Raw genomic sequence first — 24624 nt, 5'->3', positions numbered from 1 at the left:
GTTGTCTCATTGGCACATATGTATAAAATACAGATTTATAAAACTTTTTCAGCTGGCAAAGAAATACAACATGGTTATAGTGTCCCCTATACTTGAACGTGACGCTGATCATGGAGATATTCTAGCAAACACAGCAGGTAATAAAAAACTATGGCTTGTCACATTTTTATTAGAAAATTGTTTTCTTCTTTTGCTTTCCATCTTCAGCATGGTCAGTGTGATGAACTACTCTTGGGATAAATTATATCAGAATTATAGAAAACTCAAAATATGGAAAAGTTTCATTTTAAGCCAGTCTTGAATTTAGTTTGACAGCATCAGACATACTAACTTTTAACCTTTCACCAAATCACTTCTTAACTTTAAAATTCATGACCCATACATTTATTACAGTATAGTTGAATCATGTTAATCATTGTTTTGCATTTTTGCCTTATAACTTAAACATTATATTAGAAATAGATAATTGGAGATAGAAACTTAAATAGCAAAAATGATCAGCAAAGATTAGATCTACTATTAAGACAACATGAAGGAAATTGTATGACAACTCCATATTAGAGTTATTGCCCTTTGATGACTGTTTTTACCATTATATTTTTTATCCCAAAATTGATCAGCAAGGCAAAGTCTTCTAACAACTTAAATTTCGCCAAAAAAGACTGGTAGACTGTCTCTCTCATAGGAGTGAATGCCCTTAAATGACCCTCTTTAAAATAATGTGTTTTTTGAGAAAAAATTAAAAAGTGTAGAGAGAAACTAAACTTAAATGATCAACACTGCAAGACCATCAAAACAGAGATTTATGTCATAAATTCTATTCTTGTCTACAGTGTTGGAGAGTGTCCTTTGTTGAATATGCAAATAGATCAAAGTGAGTTACATGGTCTTTAGAGCTATTAATTAGTTAAGCCTAGAGCAGTGGTATGGTATTTCACTGTAAGTAATGCAAAATGTTTCAGTTAAGGATGTTTGCTACTCAGTTTCAAAATAAATAACTTTCCATAAAACTAGTATATATTGATAGGGGATTAATTGAGGAATCAAAAAAACAAAAAATATATAGGGGTCAATGTGCTTGTTTTTGAGACATTAGCCATTGGAATTTTGACAGGAAAATGTTCATTTTTCATAGCTTTATCAAAGACCAGTTAAAGTTCCCAAAAACTTTTAGAAAATAAATAAGATTTTATAAGACTTTTACAAACAGCTTATAATTATACATGCAAAAGTTTTATAAAAAGAAAAATTGGGATTCATGGGCAATTTTTTTTAAGGCATTCAAATGGATAAAACCAGAGGATTTCGAAAATCTGACAAAAATTCCAAAACATGACAAGGAAACATCCTTGATATATAGTCTTTTTGAAACTTTTTTTCTGAAGATTCCAGAAAAAATATTTTTTGAAAAATAGAGACTGAAAATATCAAATCTAAACTCATGATTTTAATTGATTGGTTAATTTTTGCTAACATCCATGTATAGAACACTATAAAGAAAACACAAACTACATAAAAAAAAGGGTTGATTTCAGTTGCTTTTGGATGATTAGTAGAAACTGCTCGCCAGGTGGTGCTGGTGTCAGACCACCAATTACTCCCTCCAATTTAGAACGTATGTAAAAGTAGCCCTACTCTGACACAAAATAGTGCTTTTGATGTCCTTGTTTACTTAAACTAACCAACAAATTTGCAGAAATGAAACTTTTGGTGAAAGAGAAATATATCTAGATCATTTTGAGCCAAAATTTACTTGTCTATGAGTTTGTATTAAAAATTGAGGATTAATGCGCTCCATAGTATACTAATTTTAGATTTCCAGAAAACCAGGTTTTTTGTTTTGGAGTACCTCTGTTTGATGGTCAGTTATTTTGTTAGAAGGCTTTAAAGGTATGGTGAAAATTGGCATGTAGAAAGCTGATACATGTACAATTAAGGATATACCTGGTTTCTATGAAGTTAAACTTCAGGTAAAATATTTAGAAAGCTGTGAAAATTGCAAAATTTGGTTGAACAGATAGGGATTTTTAATTGGTGGTCTGACACCTTTAAGAGAAATGCGGTGAAACCCAAAATTCAGAAAACAATTGATTTTTTGGTCTTAACTGATCATTTGAAATAATAGTCAGCCACATTTTAATCTTTTTTGGAGCAAAAAGTCACAAATTGTAAATTTAGAGCCTTAAACCTGAATGTGTGCTATTTTTAGCTTTTCCCACCCTGACAATATGCTTTCATATAAAAAATGTTATAAATTGTTATAAATGCACAGTAAGTTGTTTCTGTGGTGTTAAACATTTAAACATAGGTTGATTGCTACCCCAAAAAAATTGTTGTCATGAAGATTTGATGAAATTATTTGATTTTTACCCCTTATATCATTGCAGCATACCATGTATATGGCAGTTAACATAGCCTGATATAAACACTGCATAAAGTCCCATAAACTCACAAAAATCTCATTTATTATCCCAAATGAAAGTTTTATACTTTAAATTTTATTGTCTGATAGTAAATAAAACAGTTAAATGACCATGACTGCACTTTTGATTAGTTAATAGTCCCATTACTGACACCAGGTGTAAAAAAGGGGGGTCAATATTCCTTGACTCTACAATATCTTGGATTTTTTATTAAACTCATTGTAAAAATTGTGGAAAGTCTTTCAAGCAGTAGAACAAACAAGGAAAAATCAACAAAAGTTGATCTTGATATTGAAAGTTTATGTTTCTCTAGTCCAAAATGAGATTTTCAAGTATTTTCTATCAAAGGCTTACATTACAGTCAGTTTAAATTGAGCTGTGAAATTTGTTATATGAGTCGCATTATGCTCAGAAAGGATGTTTTTAACTTCAAATTGACTAAGGATTAAGAATAAACAAAACAAAAGATTTCTGATCAACTTTTTTGGCTCTTTAGGTGTCAGACCACCAATAACTCCCTCCAATTTAGAACGTATGTAAAAGTAGCCCTACTCTGACACAAAATAGTGCTTTTGATGTCCTTGTTTACTTAAACTAACCAACAAATTTGCAGAAATGAAACTTTTGGTGAAAGAGAAATATATCTAGATCATTTTGAGCCAAAATTTACTTGTCTATGAGTTTGTATTAAAAATTGAGGATTAATGCGCTCCATAGTATACTAATTTTAGATTTCCAGAAAACCAGGTTTTTGTTTTGGAGTACCTCTGTTTGATGGTCAGTTATTTTGTTAGAAGGCTTTAAAGGTATGGTGAAAATTGGCATGTAGAAAGCTGATACATGTACAATTAAGGATATACCTGGTTTTTATGAAGTTAAACTTAAGGTAAAATATTTAGAAAGCTGTGAAAATTGCAAAATTTGGTTGAACAGATAGGGATTTTTAATTGGTGGTCTGACACCTGCTGTCTTGTTGTTTATGGTAAGTACGAATGTGAAGATAACTCTGGAAGTAATCATTTTGTTTAATTAACAATTTTCATTAACCTTTTGATTGGATAGGAGAATAAAATACTTCCTAACAAAATCAGACTTTTCATAGATATAGGAAGATGTGGTATGAGTGCCAATGAGACAACTCTCCATCCAAGAAACAATTTATAAAAGTAAACCATTATAGGTCAAGGTACAGACTTCAACACAGAGCCTTGGCTCACGCCGAGCAGCAAGCTATAAAGGGCCCCAAAAATTACTAGTGTAAAACAATTAAAAGATGCATGTTTGTGAATTATTTACACTTTGTATAAAGTTCTTGTTTTTAATTTCAGTGGTAATCTCTAACACAGGGCAGTACTTAGGGAAGTCAAGGAAAAACCATATACCTAGAGTAGGAGACTTTAATGAGGTCAGAAAACAATCCAATTAAACTTTAATTAAGAAATAATTCCTTCATGTCATGATCTATGCTCATTTTAACATGGGTTGGCATTATATTTGTCGATATTTTACTCTGAGCGTTAGCTAACATGTCCTTTGTTTCTAAATAAGCAGATACTTGGTTGTTTATAAACGCACAATATAGTTTTGAGATACAAGAGAGCAGACTTATTCCACTATAGTTAAGAGGACTTCGTTTGTCAGACGTTTTGTCTTTAAGAATAGGTCAAATTATTATCTGTCGCCAGATTGATGGAATTATACTAGCTTCAAATATAAGTTGAAACAGAGAATGAAACACTAATCACAGATTCATATTCCAAGACTTTATATGGTATGCTAATGCTATCGATTCCTCACACCTTGCCATTTTTTGCCCCATATATTAAACGCCTGATTTCATCGATAGTTATATTTGTATTCAGTTCCGGGTTTTCATCGTATAACGGATCAATCGTACAGTCTTCTAAAAAAGACTTATGTGATTATACCTGGCTATGAAAATTGTCATTAAACTCCGCCGTACTATTGTCCATGTTGTAAGTACAAATGTATTATGAAAATTTGTTTTCCATCTGTTTAGCACTGAATCATCATCTGTTAGTATTTCACTGTTTGGACAGTGTACTTCCATGGGAATGTTTTGTACTTTTCGGGATCCTAGCTTTTTCGTTTTGTCCCAGAAATCATTAGGATTTGATGTTACCATATTATCGATTTCCAAACAAAAAGATTGTCGGTAGTGACATTCACATTGTCTTAATTTTCTATCAGACAATTTTTGCGCATTTTGAAATTCCTCCCGAAATCTCCTGGAAGATGATTTTCCTTTAAAACTGAGAAAATTGTTTTTCCTTAAGACCCATTGCTTTCAATAGTTGTCAGAGTTTCTCATTCCAGAAAGGTTTAAAATTTTTATGTCGTTTTCTTGTCTTTCTACTTGCATCACATACTGAATTTTGCAGTTCATTTTGTTGACTATCAAAGTACAAAGATCTGAATAGATATTATCCATGTGACTTTGAGTCTCCCTTGCGGTCTAAATATGTTGAATTAAAGTTTGAAGAGCTGCTTTCCGTAGATCAGATAAAAAAAAGTCATTAGGAATCGATTTAAGCCTGAAGCGTTTGAACTACTATGTTCGCATATGTTAGTTAATATTTTAAATTCTGCCAATAGAATAGAATGGTCTGGGATTTTACTCCATTTCACCTTAAATTGAAAAAGACTGTTTTGCTCGATTACAGATCGCGTAGTAATAAACTGGAATGAGGAACACAGATTGAGAATGTCATAAGGAACACACATATAATCCACCACGGATTTCCCTCTACCTGATATACAAGTGGAATTGTCCTTATTCGATTCGTGTCTACCGTTTAAAACACACATTTGTGATTCATTCAAAACTCTAAGAATGATTTCCCATGTTGATTGACTGTTTTATCGATCACAGTCTTGCTTCGTACTGAATGGAAATCAGAAAAATCATTCGTGAGTTGAAGTCACCACAGACAATGACAGATGACAATAACGTCACTTTCGCTCTGATCATAAATATTTAGCAGTAAGTGCGAAAAAAAGTTTTGTGAATTTTCGTATATATTTTAAAGGATAAAGGATAAAGATGGAAATAACGTTCATATAAACCGCATGTGTCAAACATATTTTGTGCTCATTAGAACACGGCTTTGTTTACAAATCGGTAATAAGGACGTCATATTACAATAAGAAATACACTTAGGGAAGTCAAGGAAGAATCATATACCAAGAGTAGAAGACTTTAATGAGATCAGAAAACAATCCAATTAAAGGTTTCACAATTTTCAATGCATAAGGGAATGTTGTTTATAAATAACACAAACAATAGAGGACAAAGTTTAAACCTTGGGGGACACCAAATTTTACATTTTGTTGTCCTTGATTAATGGTGTCACCATTTGTTCTTCAGTAAAGAAGGATATATACCCGTATCTATTATTCTGTTTGATATATATATGAGAGATGATGCAATAAAAGCGGTGCTAAATCTTAGGATTTCTAAAAATGTCAAATTTATGGACATTATGTTTTCTGGTCTGTGCATCTGTTTGTTTGTCCCCTCATTCGTTTGTCTGCTCATTTGTTGGTCTGTTCATTTGCTGTCTGTCCCTCTTCAGGTTAAAAAAGTGTTTGATGAAGTTGAAGTCCAATCAACTTAAAACTTAGTACACATGCTCCTAATATGATATGATCTTCCAATCGTTAATGCCAAATTAGAGATTTTACCCCAATTTCACGGTCCACTGAACACAGAAAATGATATTGGGAGTGAGGCATTTGTTTACTATTTCTTGTTCAATTAATGTTATGAGATAGGATAAGTATGTATCTTCTCATCAATTATAAATTTGCTAGGACTTTAAGTGAAGAATGAGGTCAATACCTAATGGATGACCTTGACATTCATTCATGTTTTTGATCTCTCGATAAAATGAATAAAAATACTAGAGGAGCTCTAAAGCTGACATTTACATTATGAATTTATGGAAAAACTAAGGCTGTTCTGCCTCAGGCATAGATTACCATAGCTGTATTTGGCAAAACTTTAAGAAATTTTGGTCCTCAATGCTCTTCAACTTCTTACTTAATTTTTTTTTTTAACCTTTTTTGGATTCAAGCGTCACTGATGAGTCTTTTGTAGACAAAACTCACATCTGGTGTATACGCTAAATTTGGTCCTGGTATCTGTGATGAGTTTATCTACGGTGTATATAAATGTTTGTGTTAATATTTGTTTTTCAGTCAACCTACTATATGGAGGGCAATACTGGACATAAAGTATTTGATACACAGTTTGGTAAGTTAAACATACTCTAGATACTGTAAGAATGCTGTTTGACTCTAAATACTGCAGTTATTAACATTGTTTTACCTTACATATATGATAAACAATAATATATTATCAAGTGACATTGAATGATTCAATACATTTTCATGTAAATGCAAAGAAGTATGTATAACTAAAAATTTACACCATGCATTGAATATGACTATAAATTAACTTTTGAGCTTCTTGGTTTGTACAAAAGTTATCTCCCATCAAAATGATGTAAGGGTATATGTAAACAGAAGGGCATTCTAATGCAATTATATGTAACAATTTGTTTCATTGGCTAAAAGTTACCGTCAAAGGTACCAGGGTTATAATTTAATAAGCCAGACACGTGTTTCGTCTACATAAGACTCATCAGTGACGTTCAGATCAAAATAGTTGTAAAGCAAAACAAGTACAAAGTTGAAGAGCATTGAGGACCCAAAATACCAAAAAAGTTGACATGCCAAATATGGCTAAGGTAATCTATTCCTGGAATAAGAAAAACCTTAGTTTTTCAAAAAGTTCAAAGTTTTGTTACAGGAAATTTATGGGGAAAAAAATCATGTACAATTTGTAATTGTTCATAAGAAAAATTATGATTAGTAAATGTTGACGTGTAAAATTATGTACTATTATGTTTGATTTGTATTTATAATAGGTAAAATTATGTATGATTTTGATTGTTTATAGGTAAAATTGGTATAAATATTTGTTATGGAAGACATCATCCCTTAAATTGGATGATGTATGGAATAAATGGAGCAGAGATTGTATTTAATCCATCAGCCACAGTTGGAGCTTTGAGGTATGTACTCAGTGGATACAGATTGTATTTAATCCTTAAGTCACAAATGGAGCTTTGAGGTATGTTCTCATGTACTCAGTGAACAGAGATTGTATTTAATCCATCAGTCACAGTTGGAGCTTTGAGGTATGAACTCATGTACTCAGTGGATAGAGATTGATGCATGTTTTCATGTACTCAGTGTATAGAGATTGTATGTAATCCTTCAGCCACAGTTAGAGCTTTGAGGTATGTACTCATTTACTCAGTGTATATATAGAGATTGTATTAAATCCTTTGGCCAGGGTTGGAGACTTGAGGTATGTACTCATGTACTCAGTGGATAAGGAAACCATTTTACTGTTCCTCAGTTATGTCCTTTTACAACTTTATATAATATGCAAGCAGCATGGACACATTCCCCATTTATTCACATAAGTATGCTCAAAGGGATAAGTTAATGCACGAAGGAATTATTTGATTTGTTTAAGCTAAAATAATATAAATTTCTACATAGAAATAGTTCTGATATTAGTAATTATAAAAAAATACTGCTTATTGGCACCTCACATTATACATTATTGAGGCATGACACCTTAATTATGCACTATTTGTGTTGTAATGTCAGGTTTGGTCCAGTTTTTCCATAATTTGAAACAGATTTTATAATTTATTTTGCCGCCATCACTGATCTAGAAAGTTAGGATTTACTCATAACTTTGGCCCCTTTTGGTTATAGAGCAATTTGGATCTTCTATGATAAGGGGGGCCAAAAAAAGCTAGGAATGACACTATTGCTAACTCTGCCACTATTTATATTTTCAGTGAACCTATGTGGCCAATAGAAGCTAGAAATGCTGCCATTGCTAATCATTATTTTACAGTGGCTATTAACAGAGTTGGAACAGTAAGTTTTGTCTGATTTGATAATTTAAGCATTTGATTTTCTTCACCCACTCTGAGTGATGACTATATATTAAGATCATCTTGTTTGACCGTTCTGTCTTTCCTTTTTAGTCCCTGTACAGACTCCCTAGTGAGGAAGTCACATGTTTCAAAGAACAACTACATAACCAAAGAATAGAAAATAGCCCAATACCACCTATGAGTCATAGATGCAGTGAGAAAATCCAGCATCTAAATTTTGTCTTGAGCAGGCCCATACACAATAGTGTATTGCTAGTTCACTGAGATGGTATTGTGTTAAATGTCTTGATCAATTGAATTTTGTCAAGACATAAAGTAAGGGAATAAATTAGCAGTATAGAAACTTAAAATAAATATGAGATATTTTATTTCAGGAAGAATTTCCCAATGAATTTACCTCAGCAGATGGAAAAAAAGGTCAGTTATTTTTTTTTGTTTTACTATAGGTATAACTTCACTTAATTCATTCGAAACCTATTTCCTTTCTCAGCACAGCAGTGATATGAAAAATTACCACTAGAAACTAAGTAAAATAGCGATAAACAGATTATTATTGGTCATCTCAACTCTGTCGCTTTTCACACTTTTGAGATGATCAACGATAATCTATAATTATTGTCATTGGTTTAACATCTATATTTTATTAGTTATATTAATGGCCTCATCTCTATCTTACCTAGCATAATGTATTCAGTTAAACATTCTTTAGATCCTGTCCATGCCCTTGTCAAGTAATATGGACATTGTGAAAAAATAGCTTTACTTTTAGATATGATCTGAAGAATTTAGTGGTCACAGCTGTGGTTATAAAGTTAAAATTGAGAAAGGAAATGGGGAATGTGTCAAAGCGACAACAACCCGACCATAGAGCAGACAACAGCTTAAGGCCACCAATGTGTCTTCAATGTAGCGAGAATTCCCTCACCCGTAGGTGTCCTTCAGTTGGCCCCTAAAAAATATGTATACTAGTACAGTGATAATGGACGTTGTACTAAACTCTGAATTATACACAAGAAACTAAAATTAAAAATCATACAAGACTAACAAAGGCCAGAGGCTCCTAACTTGGGACAGGCGCAAAATTGCGGCGGGGTTAAACATGTTTATGAGATCTCAACCCTCCCCCTATACCTCTAGCCAATGTAGAAAAGTAAACGCATAACAATACGCACATTAAAATTCAGTTCAAGAGAAGTCCGAGTCAGATGTCAAAAGATGTAACAAAAGAAAATAAATAAAATGACAATAATACATAAATAACAACAGACTACTAGCAGTTAACTGACATGCCAGCTCCAGACCTCAATTAAACTGATTGAAAGATTATGTCTTCATCATATGAATATCAGGCACAATCGCTCCCGTTAGGGGTTTAGTATCATACTATCATAAAATATATGAGAAAAACATAATCCGTGTCATGCCAACAACTGTTTTTTAAAAATAAATGTGTTTAGTTCCGATGCAAAGACCCTAGAAGTGAATCAATATTAAAGCCAAAATGTGCAATCTTTAATGCCCTGACAACAGTATCGTAACTAATATCCCTTCTTTATAAATCTGTTTAAAGGTTTTGTAAGCTTTTGAGGTGAATACCGACATTTTTGTGCTTTTTAAAGAATATTACCATAAAAAATTGGATGTGAAATACCTGAACGTATAAGATGTCTGCATGTTGAGTTATATTTACGAATTATTTCCTTATACCGGTGATAAAATTTAGTAAATATTTTGACCAGTTTGTGATATCGAAAACCCTGGTGTAATAATTTTTCAGTAATACATAAATTTCTCTCGCTAAAATCTAATACGTTGTTACATACATGAGCGAATCGTACAAGTTGAGATATTTAAACACCATAAGATGGTGACAAGGATACGTCACCATCTAAAAATGGATAATTAACGATAGGAAATGAAAAATCATCTCTTTGATCATAAATTTTTGTATTAAGCTTCCCGTTAATGATATAGATATCAAGATCGAGGAAAGGGCAGTGGTCATTGTTAGTATTAGCTTTATTTAAAGTAAGTTCAACAGGATAAATTTCTTTAGTATACATACTGAAGTCGTCATTATTGAGAGCCAATATATCATCCAAATATCTAAAAGTATTGTTAAATTTTTGTATCAAATGTTGTTTCTATGGGTCTTTGCTAATTTTAGTCATAAATTGTAACTCATAACAATACAAAAACAGGTCCGCAATAAGTGGTGCACAGTTAGTCCCCATTGGAATTCCAATAACTTGACGATATACAGAACAAAAATTTCAAGTAAAAATTCAAGCGCATATATAGTATCAAAGCATGTCCAATTGACATAGTTCTTTTGTTTATTACTACAAAATGTACTAAAAAATTACCTAAAAGAGTTTGAACATATGTACTCACATTCTGACTTTTTAAATGCCCAGTTAATTAGGGATGTGAATTTTTTCTTAATAAGAATATGAGGCAAAGTGGTATATAGGGTAGAAAAATCAAAACTTTGAACAGATTCAAAATCACCAATATATGCATGCAATTTATCAAGTACTTCCAACAAGTTTTTGACACTCTAAAAGTAATTAATTCCACTATTTTCAAAGGCCTTATTTGAACAATTTATAATCAGGTTTTTTATTGTACCAAGTGTACTAGTAAGTAAAACAGACAATTTAGTAGTGGAACAATGGCTTGAAGATGAAATAAATCTATATTTGTAAGTTTTTTTGTGTAGCTTTGGAAGCCAGTACATAGTTGGGACTTTCATTGTATTTGGTTCTGCTTGTAAAGAAGTAGCTTAAAGTTTGTGTTTGTTACAGATGTCGTTTTCTGAAAATGAAGTCAGTTGGAATGTTGGTGAGTTCCTGATTTCCTTTTGCAGAACCTCTATATAAAATTTACGTCAAACAATAACGATATTATTAGCAGCTTTATCAGCCAGGACAAAAACAAATACCTTGGCTAGTTCTTTCAGTTTATGTTTGATACGTGAAATAGGGTTTTTATGGTTGTTGTTAAGAGTAAAATGTTCTTTAAAATGTTGTATTCGAATATCAACTATCTTCATTACTGAATTACAAAAAGAGTCCAAAGATTTTTTGTCAGCTTTTTCCCGTTTTACCCATTTCAAACAGTAGGTACGGAGTGAGTCATGGATGATATTACGACACTCATTCCAATTAATAATTGACGGGGGAAGATATTTAGGTCCTTTACTGAGGAATGATTTTAACTCTCGGTCGTGAACGATGTTAAGGTCTCCAGTTATGACATGGAAAATGGGGCCATAGGTGTATTCGGAATTTCTGAAATTACACGACATAGGTGTATTTTCAATGATATTTACATCTTTACACAATTGGCTATAATTAAACACATATTTCCGGGTAGATTTCTTGTAAATATAACAAATGAGAGGGAGTTCTGTATTGTCAAAATATCCAGGAATTTGGTCTTTAACAGAATGGTCGTTAACAATACCGGCAATATTTACAAAATCAAAACCTTTATTGACATACTTTATTTTAATAAAATGTTTTTTATGATCTTCGGGACGATCAATTTTTGGAAACAGTTTAGAATAACAATATGCCATTATAATTTGAACCTTTTGAAATTTCTATGGAAAGAAAATTGGCTTAAAAACTTATTCCCAGTAAAATCACCTAACCAGTACTGGTATTACAGTGAGTGAAATAAAGCTTTGTGATGCATGGGGTAGTCGGGCAGATCCAGGATTTTTGAAAGGAGAGGGGCAAATTTCCATTAATCTAAAGCAGACATGAACTAAAAATATAAATTTTTCAATCAAGAGTTTTGGGTCATACTTTATTTGCTGTTTACTATACATGCTTGTTTGATAATCTTTAGTTGCTCAACATCTGAACAGAATCTACTAATAGAATTGGTAGTGTTCTCAGCTATGGAAGACTTCTGATGAAGTTAACAGTCTTAACATGCTTTGAAATGTAATGCAAGCCACCATGGTCAACATTACAGTCGCTACTACATGAGTTTTACAAATATTATCTGTTAGACATTTTGGACACATTTTAAAAACTTAGATTTCTTTTTTCAGCTCATAAAGATTTTGGCCATTTCTATGGTAAGTTTATTAGATTTTCTTATTTTACAATTTCTTATTTGGTCGCCTTATAAATAAAGCTTCTTTGGTACTTTTATACATAGTACTTTCAAACTGAAAAAAGCAATATCTTGTCATACTATATATATGTGAATAAATGAATAAACATCTTGATGTAGTAGAAATATCTTGATTATTTTAATTCAGTAACAGTATGTTGTCTTATCTGCAGGTCATATTAATAAAATAGTGATCAACTGTTAGTGTCCCTCACACAACACAATATTGCAACTGTCCAATCTTGTTAGTTCTCTCACATGCACAATTATTGACAGATTTTTATGAAACTTATATCAAAAGTGTATATCAGCAATGTCTTAATAGACAAGTTTGAAAATCAGTGCTGATCATTTTTTTTTTAAAAAGAGTTATGCTCCTTGGAAACATTTGTTATTTGTACAATTTTTTTTTTAAAAGAGTTATTCACCTGGGAAACATTAATTATACAAAAAGTTGTATTGTTAGCGCTCTAAAAGAGGCAAAGTTTGGTAAATACCCATGACATATTTGTATCAAATAAGTTATATTTAGTTTATGTTTTAGCCCAAAAGATTAATTCTGTTGACTTTTGTCTTTCTCAGGTTCCAGTTATGTGGCTGCACCAGATGGCAGTAGAACCCCAGTAAGATTACCTATAAACATGTAAAATGAAATAAAGTCTACTGTTAGTTTATAGCATGTTAAAATTTATTATGTGGTTTCCTTGCTTAATGTTTTCATTCAGTGTTACTTTTTTCTGTATGGTAAGTAGAGTTTGTGTGCTTGACTCATATAAAGCTTATATACATCTAGAATAAAAATGTCAAAGTTTACTTGATTACTCCATGATTCAAGCAAACAAATGTCATCATTACTAAAGATGGGGGTGAAAATGAACAATGGTTTTCGGATGATTGCCACATTTTTCCTTTGCTTGATTATAATAAAACTTATACAAAAGGAGATACAGTTGTGGGGAATAAGTCTATAGAAGATTTTAGTTTTAAAAGTCAAGGTCATCCCTTCTAAAAATAGAAGTAAAAAAACAATGGTTTGCAGATTGTAACTAGAATATTCCTTGCTTGGTTAGAATGAAACCTATACAGTTTGACATTTGTCTGTGCTTAACATACAGTCAGACTATTGATACATACATTAAGGAAGGGTGTTGGATTATTATCATTGATACAGCAAGCTGTACAAAAATCTTCTTCAGAACAGAAAGAGAGAAAATAAGTAGTGGTATTATTACAGGAAATACTGTACAACAATTGACCTGTTTATAAGAATTTTAATAATTTGTACTTTGTGTATCAAGGTCAGTATTTTGACAGTACAAGAGTAATATGATGGCCAGAGGGAAAATATGACATGTCATCTGCAAGGCATGCTGGAAAATAATTATTGACCTGATGCTGTTGTACTATAGATATGAGATAAAACTTATCTCTTTAAAATAATGACATACATAATATATTTGTATTATATAAATTATCCAGTGACGTTATTGATGTCTGTCTGTCATTAAATCTGTTGTCTTTACAAATACCTAATACTGTTGTTAGAATTGGTTTTAGTGTGTAATCATTTTTCAATAGTTAGTTATATTAAAAATTATATATTCATTAGATTATTATACACTTAGTAAGTACTTGTAGTAATATCATTTTTTAATAGTTAATTATATTAGTTTGTATTCATTAGATTATCATTTTCTTAATTAGTAAATTAACTTGTCTAATAAATACTCATTGTGATACAATAGAAAGTGGCTGAAACCACTATAAAGGCCTTTTACTGTCAATCATGTCAGTTGAACCAATATTAAGGTCTATTTCTGTCAATCATTTCAATTGAACTAATAGTAGGGCCTTTTACCGTCAGTCATGTCAATTTAACCAATATTAGGTAGAAATTAGAAGATGAGGTATGAGGGCCAATGAGACAGCTGCAACTGTCCATCTAACTCACAACGTATAAATAGTAAACAATTATAGGTCAAAGTACAGCCTTCTACTAGAGCTGTGGGTAACGTCAGAATAGCAAGCTATAAAGGGCCTACAAAAGACAAATGAAAAGGTAAACCTATTGTCTAATGATACCATAATCTGTATAGGAAACAAGAAGGGAGAAACACTTATGACTAAGTTTATTTCAGATATCAAAGAATTAAGTGTGTTCTCTTACGGTGAGGAGTAGTTTCAATGTAACAGGATTTAACCATACAACAGTGATTAAGTATGTATGTTCCTAGGCAACATAGAGTAATTAAGTGTGTGTTCATACAGCAGGCAGTAATTAAACATGCCCCCTCGTAGAAGGGAAATAATTTATAATGTTTCCTTGCAAGGTCCTCCTTAACAAAATATCTGGGTTTTTTTTCCTTTCAGGGTTTGTCTAGAACAAAGGATGGATTACTGGTAGCTGAAGTAGATCTTAACTTATCTAGACAGATCAAAGATAAATGGGGATTTAGGGTGAGTAGCTTAGAGAATGAATATTAAGCATGGAAAAAAGACAAATTGTTCTAAAAATGTGGCAAAAAACAGATCTATGTGATTCAAGCCTGGAGGCAATTTAGGTACTACTAATTTTGGAATCTTTGGTCGTCTAGAGGTTCAAACTTCTGTCTGTCTGTCTGTTCGCCTGTCTGTCCATTCGTCCCGCTTCAGGTTAAAGTTTTTGGTCAAGGTAGTTTTTGATGAAGCTGAGGTCCAATCAACTTGAAACTTAGTACACATGTTCCTTATGATATGATCTTTATAATTTTAATTACAAATTAGACTTTTGACCCAAATTTCACGGTCCACTGAACATACAAAATTAAAGTTCTAGTTTCAGGTTAAAGTTTTTGGTCAAGGTAGTTTTTGATGAAGCTGAAGTCCAATCAATTTAAAACTTAGTACACATGTTCCTTATGATATGATCTTTCTAATTTTAAAGCCAAATTAGACTTTTGTCCCCAATTCCAAGGTCCATTGAATATAGAAAATGAAAGTGCGAGTTTCAGGTGAAATGTTTTGGTCAAGGTAGTTTTTGATGAAGTTAAAGTCAAATCAACTTGAAACTTAGTACACATGTTCCCTATTGTATGATCTTTCTTCTTTTAATGCCAAATTATATTTTTTCCCTTTTTTACGGTCCATTTGAACATGGAAAATGATAATGCAAGTGGGGCATCTGTGTACTTTGGACACATTCTTGTTTGAATCTAATTCAACGTGAGTGATAAAACTGTCAAAATACTGGGTATGTGCAATTTGGATACAACCATTTATAGTGATTGATTGAGGTAAAACTTCAGATTTTACAGATACTGAAACTTAACAACGAAATAATCTTGTCATTTCAGTTCCTTTTTAACGTGGAAGGTGTGATTCTCAAAATTTTAAAGTTTCAATTAAGTTACTTTAAAATGTTTTTTTAACAGATGACACAAAGACTGGATATGTATGCAGCAGAAATTAATGAGGCTGTCAAACCTGACTTTAAACCTGATATAATCAGAGAGAAATAACTTGGTATGTATAAAAAACACTTGATGTTAATGTGTTCAAAGTCATAGGAAAGATTGATCGATAGTTGGTTAATAACACTTGTTTCAGCACACATGGATATTTTATGGTGGTCAGTTTAAGAGTAAAGATCCTATGAACATAATTAAAACCCTTATGTCACTGACTTGATATGTACACATACCTCATCCGTACAAATGAGAACACAGAAGGTAGGAAGGTGACCATTATTTAAAAGCTAACCATGTACATAACAGAAATTATGGATAATGTATACTCAGATATTCAAATTACTAAATGATAGGCATGACTGACCATACTAAAGTTGTGATTAGTAAATCTATCTAATCAACAACAACAAAATCATGAAAAGTAATTTTAAGATTGGAGTTATCTTTCTTTTGTCCATAAAACAAGTTGGTATTGACTTCCATTGCTTAAAAAGTTTAAATTCACACTATAAAAAATAGCAATCTTTACCCTCTGTTGCCTACAAGCACTCAGATTAATGAGTGAGCTTAGGTACCCAGAGAGAGAGAACCACAGACCTGAACATGGAAACTGGATGTACTAGCCAATGAAGATCAGAGCAAAGAATCATGCTTTTTGTCGAGCCTGCAACTTTTGTTGCAGAAAGCTCGACATAGGGATAGTGATCCGGCGGCGGTGGCGACGACTACGGCAGCGGCGGCGGCGGCGGCGGTGTTAGCTCACTTCTTAAAAGCTTTATATTTTAGAAGGTGGAAGACCTGGATGCTTCATACTTTGTATATAGATGCCTCATGTTACGAAGTTTCTGCAGTCACATGTCCAATGTCCTTGACCTCATTTTCATGGTTCAGTGACCATTTGAAAAAAAAGTTCAGATTTTTTGTAATGTTGAATTCTCTCTTATTATAAGTAATAGGATAACTATATTTGGTATGTGCATACCTTGCAAGGTCTTCATGCCCGTCAGACAGTTTTCACTTGACCTCGACCTCATTTCATGGCTCAGTGAACAAGGTTAAGTTTTGGTGGTCAAGTCCATATCTCAGATACTATAAGCAATAGGGCTAGTATATTCGGTGTATGGAAGGACTGTAAGGTGTACATGTCCAACTGGCAGGTGTCATCTGACCTTGACCTCGTTTTCATGGTCCAGTGGTTATAGTTAAGTTTTTGTGTTTTGGTCTGTTTTTCTCATACTTTATGCAATAGGTCTACTATATTTGTTGTATGGAATGATTGTAAGGTGATCATGTCTAGCGGACAGATGTCATCTGACCTTGACCTCATTTTCATGGTTCAGTGGTCAAAGTTAAGTTTTTCAGTTTTGGTCTTTTTATCTGATACTATACGCCTTAGGTCAACTATGTTTAGTGTATGGAAATATTTTATGATTTATATATTAGTCGCGCAGGTTTTATTTGACCTTGACCTCATTTTCACGGTTCATTGCTCAGTGTTAAGTTTTTGTGTTTTGGTCTATTTTTCTTAAACTATAAGTATTAGGTCAACTATATTTGTTTTATGGAAGCATTGTTAGCTGTACATGTCAGCCTGGCATGGTTCATCTGACCTTGACCTCATTTTCAGGGTTCATTGGTCTTTGTTTAGTTATCTTGGTTAATGTAACGTTTATGTGACAGTTGTAATAAAGCTTTATACTTAGGACTATCAACATAATATCAATGATTAGTAAAGAAGGCGAGACATTTCAGTGTGTGCACTCTTGTTTAAATTTTCAAATAAGATTTTCTTATCTAGACCAAGAAAATAATTGAACGTTTGAAAAAAAAGTAAAATCACAAAAATACTGAACTCCAATTGAAATTCATAACCGCAAGTTTAAGTCCGTAATCAAATGGCAAAATCAAAAGCACAAACACATCAAACGAATGGATAACAACTGTCATATTCCTGACTTAGTACAGGAATTTTCTTATGTAGAAAATGGTTGACTTAACCTGCTTTTATAGCTAGCTAAACCTCTCACTTGCATATGAGAGTCATATTAGATTCCATTATATTGACAACAATGTGTGAACAATACTAACAGATATGATAGGTAAAAATGTCAAAAATAAGGGTACATCAGTCAGTATAAAGAACCCACTAGTGATAAATATGTTCCAAAATATTTTTCATAACAAAAATGTTTACACAAAATGTTTTTTTTAATTTTGTTGGAATCTTTTTATACGTATATTGCTATCACGTTGGCGTCGTCGTCCTGCGTCGTCGTCGTCCGAATACTTTTAGTTTTCGCACTCTAACTTTAGTAAAAGTGAATAGAAATCAATGAAATTTTAACACAAGGTTTATGACCACAAAAGGAAGGTTGGGATTGATGTAGGGAGTTTTGGTTCCAACAGTTTAGGAATTAAGGGCCAAAAAAGGGCCCAAATAAGCATTATTTTTGGTTTTCGCACAATAACTTGAGTATAAGTTAATAGAAATCAATGAAATTTTAACACAAGTTTTATGACCACAAAAGGAAGGTTGGGATTGATTTTTGGAGTTGAGGTCATATCAGTTTATGAATTAGGGGCCAAAAAGGGGCCCAAATAAGCATTATTTTTGGTTTTTGCACCATAACTTTAGTATAAGTAATTAGAAATCTATGAAATTTAAACACAAGGTTTATGACCATAAAAGGAAGGTTGGGTTGGATTTTGGGAGTTTTGGTCCCAACAGTTTAGGAATAAGGGGCCCAAAGGGTCCAAAATTGAACTTTGTGTGATTTCATCAAAAATTGAATAATTGGGGTTCTTTGATATGCCGAATCTAACTATGTATGTAGATTCTTAATTTTTGGTCCCGTTTTCAAATTGGTCTACATTAAGGTCCAAAGGGTCCAAAATTAAACTTAGTTTGATTTTAACAAAAATTGAATCCTTGGGGTTCTTTGATATGCTGAATTTAAAAATGTACTTAGATTTTTAATTATTGGCCTAGTTTTCAAGTTGGTCCAAATGGCGGTCCAAAATTAAACTTTGTTTGATTTCATAAAAAATTGAATAAATGGGTTCTTCGATATGCCAAATTTAACTGTGTATGTAGATTCTTAATTTTTGGTCCAGTTTTCAAATTGGTCTACATTAAGGTCCAAAGGGTCCAAAATTAAACTAAGTTTGATTTTAACAAAAATTGAATTCTTGGGCTTATTTGATATGCTTTATCTAAATATGTACTTTGATTTTTGATTATGGGCCCAGTTTTCAAGTTGGTCCAAATCAGGATTCCATATCAAGTATTGTGCAATAGCAAGAAATTTTCAATTGCACAGTATTGCACAATAGCAAGAAATTATCTAATTGCACAATATTGTGCAATAGCAATTAATTTTCAATTGGAGTTATCTTTCTTTGTATAGAATAGTAGTTGATAATATAGTTGGAAATTTGCAAGACATGACTATGATGTCATTTTCTATTTTTATTTGCCAATAACTTTATGTAAATAAATTCATTGGAAATTTGCCAATATAAAATATTGCTGATGAAGCTTTTTTTCCTTATCTTACTAAAATTTTTTTAGATAATGTATGTTGGACATTTGCCAGACATGACTATGATGTCATTTTCTATTTTTATTTGCCAATAACTTTATGTAAATAACTTCATTGGAAATTTGCCAATATAAAATGTTGCTTATGAAGTTTTTTTTATTGTTTTATACAATAAACAATGTATATTCACTTTTACTACCAACCAATCTTTACCATTCAGTGATAACAAGCACTTTATTTTACATTTCAATATTTTATGATGTATTTAAAAGAGTAGTTATTGTTGCAAACTCCATTAGAAATTTGAATTGATATCAGTTTTGGAAAAAGGGAAACGGGGATGTGAAAAAAAAAAGGGGGGGTTAAATTTTTCTCATTTCAGATTTCATAAATAAAAAGAAAATTTCTTCAAACATTTTTTTGAGAGGATTAATATTCAACAGCATAGTGAATTGCTCAAAGGCAAAAAAAAAACTTTTAAGTTCATTAGACCACATTCATTCTGTGTCAGAAACCTATGCTGTGTCAACTATTTAATTTTAGATTTAAAAAGTTTGAAGAAGAAATCTTTAATTGATTTGTAAATTCTTGACATTTGTTTTGTGTAAAAAAAAAACCATGTAATGTCAAAAATTTGATCACAATCCAAATTCAGAGCTGTAACACGCTTGAATGTTTTGTCCATACTTGCCCCAACTGTTCAGGGTTCGACCTCTGCGGTCGTATAAAGCTGCGCCCTGCGGAGCACCTTGTTAATTTTTAAGTAACAGTGCCTTTTGAACAGTCAGGAAGGCTCATTGGAGCCTCTTGTTTTATTATTACGTAGTGAATTAAACTATTTGACTTTGTTTTTCAGATAGAGGAAGTGTCACACAGTATCTAGTCAGGATCATTCATCAACTTTGATAGTTGGATGTGTGAATATATTTAGAATAAATACAGTCTGGGAAATCTTCGAAATAAAGGCCTTGTTTAATACAGCATTTCTATAAATAAAAAAAATTGAATAAGAAACAATATTGTTTAGTATATGCATACCTATTATGTATTCAGATAATTTTTTTTACCTATTTTTCAAGTTCTATTTTATATGAATGATATATCAAACAAAATAAATTATAAGTTAAATTTATAAGTAGTACCTCACAGAAAATTGCTAAAAAAGACCCCAATTTTAATTATTTTATTTTATCAATGTATGTCAACTTGGTGAAGAAAAATTTAAAAAATGAAAAGAAGACGATTACATCCATAACAAAAACCGATTAATTGAGTGTTTGATATTGTTGATACTCTGTACTACTGAGCTACCAAGCCATACTCAAGTATTAGATACCTGTTGACATCCCTAATATTATTGTATCAATATAACCAAGTTAGGGGCAATTTTTCTTTCTTTCCAATAACAAAGTTTATCTTAGCATTAATATGGAAGTAATTTTTTTTAAGTGAAAATACTGAATAATAATAATTGTTTTATGTCTTGCATGTTATATTAAACCTATTAATCAGTTTATATTCATTTTTGCTTTCCATTTTATTTAAAATACAGTCGATCTGTTTTGGAAAACGTCAGAGAGTAATACATTTGGTATAAAACATACATATTGCAGGCAATTAGATTAAACTATCTTATTGATTACAATGTCAGCACCTGATTTTTGTCCTGGGAGGAAATGTGACACAAATAAAACACTATTAACAATAAATAACTCTAAATGAGATTAGCTTTCTCCAGCTGATATAATTAATGTAGGTCGGCAGAAATAAGGCAATCATTTTATATCAAGTACATGTAATAAAAAAAAAGCAATATCACTACTACAAGGACATGGATTTGGCTTTATTTATTAACATAGTATTGGAGAAACATAGCTTGCATTCTGACCATCTGTCAGTACACCAATAAAGTTAATTCTAATGCAACAACATTTGTAATGTTCATTTTGATTGGATAACGTCACTTTCTTACATGGCATCAATTGACATTTGATGCTATGGGACGTACGCATAAGCGCAGACAGCATATGACAGATTTTAAATACATGTTTTAACGTTGTTTTCTGTCAGTTTCATTAGAATGGAGATAACAATATTGTATTTTAAGCTCCGACGGCATCAATTTGGGATTTGATGGTCGCAAATACCTGTTTACTGTCTCCGCTAACGCGTCGCCAGTAAACTTAATTTGTGACCATCAAATCCCCAATTGATGCCGTCGGAGCTTAAAATACAATACAGTTATCTCCTAATCTAACAATTGACTTAATTTTGAATAGAATGACAGAATGATACTAAGTAAAGTTGTGTAAAGTTTATTTTCATCCTAGATCATTTGTTTATAATTTAATTTAGAATGTAACGCGTCTTCTGATTAGCTGACGTTATTTTATTATCATCCCATAGACACAATTTAGTCAGGTCACGTCATCAACGTTTTTCATGGTTTTCTACGGTTTTAAATGGAATTTAGAATTAAATTATAAGAAATGACTGTAATATTTTTTCTGTCTATTCGAAATAATATAAAAAATGTGGTGCCGACTGTAAAATAACCCACTACGCGCGTTATTCAGTGTGCACCACATTTTTTATGTTATTTCTTCATAGACAGAAAAAATATTACAGTCATTCCTTAATTAATTTCTTGTTGAACAGAAAACTGTCTATGAAAGACCTCTTAGGGTTCATTATTATAAATAAATACCTTAATGAAAGTAAGGGCCATATGTTTATTGTGTTAATTTGTTTCATTATTATCTATAGGTATCTTTCTCAATGGAGCCTGACATTCAATAATTAACCAGGTGTAGGTTCACAGGATTCAGGCGCGGATGCAGAGGGGGTGTTCCGGGGGTTGGAACCCCCCCCTTTTTTTTGGACAATCAATGCAATTGAATGGGGACATGTAATTGGAACCCCCCCCCCCCTTTGTCCTGGGTTAGGGACCCCCCTTTTTAAAATGGCTGGATCCGCCCCTGGGATTTAGATTAATCTAATAACTATATTCATATTTAAGTAAAACAATCTTTTTATTAGGTTATTATTATTTTGTATCTTCTAGCTTCACTACTTGGTTTGTTTAGAAAAAAATACATATTCAACTGTTTTTTGAAAGGTAGACTGAACAAACAAGATTCATTTATGTAAGAAGATCTTGTTATATACTGTGGATTAATTTATTTTTTCGTGGGTACAAATTTTCGTGGATTAAGAAAAACTTGTATGTTCGTGGATATTTAATTTCGTGGTTTTGCCAAAGGTCTGCATAAACGCCTATACAAAAATTGTTTTTCACTGAACATTTAATTTCGTGGTTAACCTGTACCCACGAAATCCACGAAAATTGGTATCCAATGAATAATAATGAATCCACAGTAGTTATATTATTATCAGGGTTCTTTAACTAATTTGAATTTTTCATAATCTAGTCCATTTTTCATTTGTAAGATGTATATGTTGTGTACAAGTTGTAATGTTGTACAAATTATATTTTGTACAGAATTTTTGTACAAGTTATCAGTTTTTATGACCTGCTGAACAAAAATGGATGATGCAAGCACACAGTCTTTTGCTCCGCATATTTCTGTCAATTTTTCATAACTTCATGATACAGTTTAATACTGAGCATTGATATAAAAACATTATAAGACCTCACAAAGATTTTGTATAGATATGAATATGGTATAAGGAAAACAAGAAAATTAGAATTTAAACCATTCAGGTATCCTCATTTCCAGTTTGAAGGCAAGGAGAATAGCACTAAATGTTAGGTTGACGTATATTTATTTGAATTTAAAACATTACACTGGTACATTTTATAAGTTAAACCTGTACCACCTGTTACAAGAAGGTAGGTGTCAAAAAACTTGTACAAAAACCCTGTACAAATTATAATTTGTACAAACTTACATCTTATACACAACATATATATGGTCATCTGAAATTTTGAGATATTGACCTTAGTTTCATGGTTCATTGATGATATAGAGAGTTTAATAAATGCTATTATTGTATAGCAATATAATATTTCCCACAAAAGTAACCAAAAGTTAGCATGCAATAAATTCCAATATTGCACTAGTGCAATAAATCTTCAAAAATTCATGACGTCATCAACGTCAGAATCTAGTTTAAACCAATTTTTACTTTTAAATATTATATTGCTACGGTATACAATAAAAGGGTTATTGCATGAATATTGGGGAATATTGTCCCTCGTAGAACATATATTGCACTCACAAGCTCTAGCAATATAAGATTCTACTCGGGACAATATTCCCCAATATTCATGCAATAACCCTATATAACTGAAGTAAGACTGAGATAGTCAGCATAAATTTTAGATTTAGTAAAGCAGGAGATACATTATTTTTGTGTGTTTACTCATGCTGTATCATTTCTGTAGGATTGTTAATTTATATCTGTAAACTCAGGTCACATATATTGATGTCTTACAGTAATTCTTAAACAAAACGTCTATTCTAACAGTATACATTTTGTAATAGTTTAGCGGAATCAGGAAGCACTATAGAGTATAAGTTGTTTATATAATTAGTATACATGTTATACTGTTTTGATATCTATATTCTTATGTTATATTGCATGATTGTCAATACCCAATAAAATATATACCTATATCCGCTTGTGTTTAATCTTTTTATCAGCAATATTCTCTGTATTTATATTCCTTACAACAGGTTCAGTGCTTTTATTGAGGAATGCTTCCCAGAGTGTCATTTGTCTTTGTAACGTTTTTGCTCAAAGTTTCATTTGTTTTTGTTAGGAACTTGCCCAGAGTGTCATTCGTCTTTGTAATGTGTTTGCTCAGAGCTTCATTTGTTTTTGTTAGGAACTTGCCCAGAGTGTCTTTCGTTTTTGTAACATATTTGCTCATAGTGTTGTATATTTTGGAAGGTGTTTACTCAGACTGTCATTTGCTTTTGTAAAGTGTTTGCTTAGAGTGTCATATATTTTGAAAGGTGATTGCCTATATGGTGTCATTTGTCTATGTAGCGTGTTTGCTAGAGTTGTGTCATATATTTTTGGAAGGTGCTTGCCCAGAGTTCCATTTGTC

At 31.9% G+C, this 24624-nt stretch overlaps 1 protein-coding gene across 1 annotated transcript in view; it reads left to right on the top strand.

Annotated features, from left to right (window-relative positions):
- The window catches only part of LOC139527497 (beta-ureidopropionase-like), a 36155-nt gene extending 11965 nt beyond the window's left edge, over nucleotides 1-24190 (top strand). The window contains exons 5-15 of the mRNA XM_071322989.1: nucleotides 53-137; nucleotides 3752-3828; nucleotides 6645-6699; nucleotides 7408-7522; nucleotides 8327-8408; nucleotides 8803-8845; nucleotides 12495-12521; nucleotides 13142-13182; nucleotides 14930-15016; nucleotides 15970-16060; nucleotides 20404-24190. Coding sequence (XP_071179090.1) covers nucleotides 53-137; nucleotides 3752-3828; nucleotides 6645-6699; nucleotides 7408-7522; nucleotides 8327-8408; nucleotides 8803-8845; nucleotides 12495-12521; nucleotides 13142-13182; nucleotides 14930-15016; nucleotides 15970-16056 — 699 coding nt within the window. The 3' untranslated portion in view covers nucleotides 16057-16060; nucleotides 20404-24190. The remainder of the gene's footprint in view (nucleotides 1-52; nucleotides 138-3751; nucleotides 3829-6644; nucleotides 6700-7407; nucleotides 7523-8326; nucleotides 8409-8802; nucleotides 8846-12494; nucleotides 12522-13141; nucleotides 13183-14929; nucleotides 15017-15969; nucleotides 16061-20403) is intronic.
- Nucleotides 24191-24624: the final 434 nt, after the last annotated feature.

Source organism: Mytilus edulis, chromosome 6 (genome assembly GCF_963676685.1).
Source record: "Mytilus edulis chromosome 6, xbMytEdul2.2, whole genome shotgun sequence".
NCBI lineage: Eukaryota > Metazoa > Mollusca > Bivalvia > Mytilida > Mytilidae > Mytilus > Mytilus edulis.
Note: the sequence above shows the minus strand (reverse complement) of the source record. Positions and strands in the feature narration are given on the sequence as shown.